The sequence below is a fragment of the Perkinsus marinus genome (assembly GCF_000006405.1).
Source record: "Perkinsus marinus ATCC 50983 genomic scaffold scf_1104296967184, whole genome shotgun sequence".
Lineage (NCBI taxonomy): Eukaryota > Perkinsozoa > Perkinsida > Perkinsidae > Perkinsus > Perkinsus marinus.
In genome coordinates, this window is record NW_003203625.1 from 1 (window position 1) to 1,115 (window position 1,115).

General features: G+C 59.5%; 1 protein-coding gene across 1 annotated transcript; it reads right to left on the bottom strand.

Moving 5' to 3' along the window:
- Positions 1 to 10: 10 nt before the first annotated feature.
- Positions 11 to 992, bottom strand: Pmar_PMAR026115 (Pc-fam-6, putative; the record flags this gene model as incomplete). The annotated part of the gene is made up of 1 exon (XM_002768756.1): positions 11 to 992. A coding segment is annotated over one exon (982 nt), but the record flags the coding sequence as incomplete, so codon positions are not given.
- Between the last annotated feature and the right edge of the window lie 123 nt (positions 993 to 1,115).

Sequence of the window (1,115 nt, forward strand, 5' to 3'; positions counted from 1 at the left end):
TTGTCTCCACTGGAGGTTCAACAGTTGTCTCGACCGAGGGCTCGACAGTGGTCTCGACCGAGGGCTCGACAGTGGTCTCGATCGGAGGTTCAACAGTGGTCTCAACCGGAGGCTCAGCGGTGGTCTCGACCGGAGATTCAGCAGTGGTCTCGACCGGAGATTCAGCAGTGGTCTCGACTGGAGATTCAGCAGTGGTCTCGACTGGAGATTCAGCAGTGGTCTCGACCAGAGGCTCGACAGTTGTCTCCACTGGAGGTTCAGCAGTGGTCTCGGCCGAGGTTTCGACAGTGGCCTCGACCGGAGGCTCAACAGTGGCCTCGACCGGAGGCTCAACAGTGGTCTCGACCGGAGGCTCAACAGTGGTCTCGACCGGAGATTCAGCAGTGGTCTCGACCGGAGATTCAGCAGTGGTCTCGACCGGAGGATCAGCAGTGGTCTCGACCGGAGGTTCAACATTGGTCTCGACCGGAGGTTCAGCAGTGGTCTCGATCGAAGGTTCGACAGTGGTCTCGACCGAGGGTTCGACAGTGGTCTCGACCGGAGTTTCGACAGTGGTCCCGACTGGAAGTTCGACAGTGGTCCCGACTGGAAGTTCAGCAGTTGTCTCCACTGGAGGTTCAGCAGTTGTCTCCACTGAAGGTTCAGCAGTTGTCTCCACTGGAGGTTCAGCAGTTGTCTCCACTGGAGGTTCAGCAGCGGTGTCGACCGAGGGTTCGACAGTGGTCTCGACCGAGGGTTCGGCAGTGGTCTCGACCGGAGGTTCAGCAGTGGTCTCGACCGGAGGTTCAGCAGTGGTCTCGACTGAAGGTTCAGCAGTTGTCTCCACCGGAGGTTCAGCAGTTGTCTCCACTGGAGGTTCAGCAGCGGTGTCGACCAAGGGTTCGACAGTGGTCTCGAACGAGGGTTCGGCAGTGGTCTCGATCGGAGGCTCAACAGTGGTCTCAACCGCAGGCTCAGCGGTGGTCTCGACCGGAGGCTCAGAGTGGTCTCGACTGGAGATTCACCAGTCGTCTCTACCGGAGATTCAACAGTGGTCTCGACCGGAGCTCAGCAGTGGTCTCGACCGGAGCTCAACAGTGGTCTCGACCGGAGCTCAACAGTGGTCTCGACCGGAG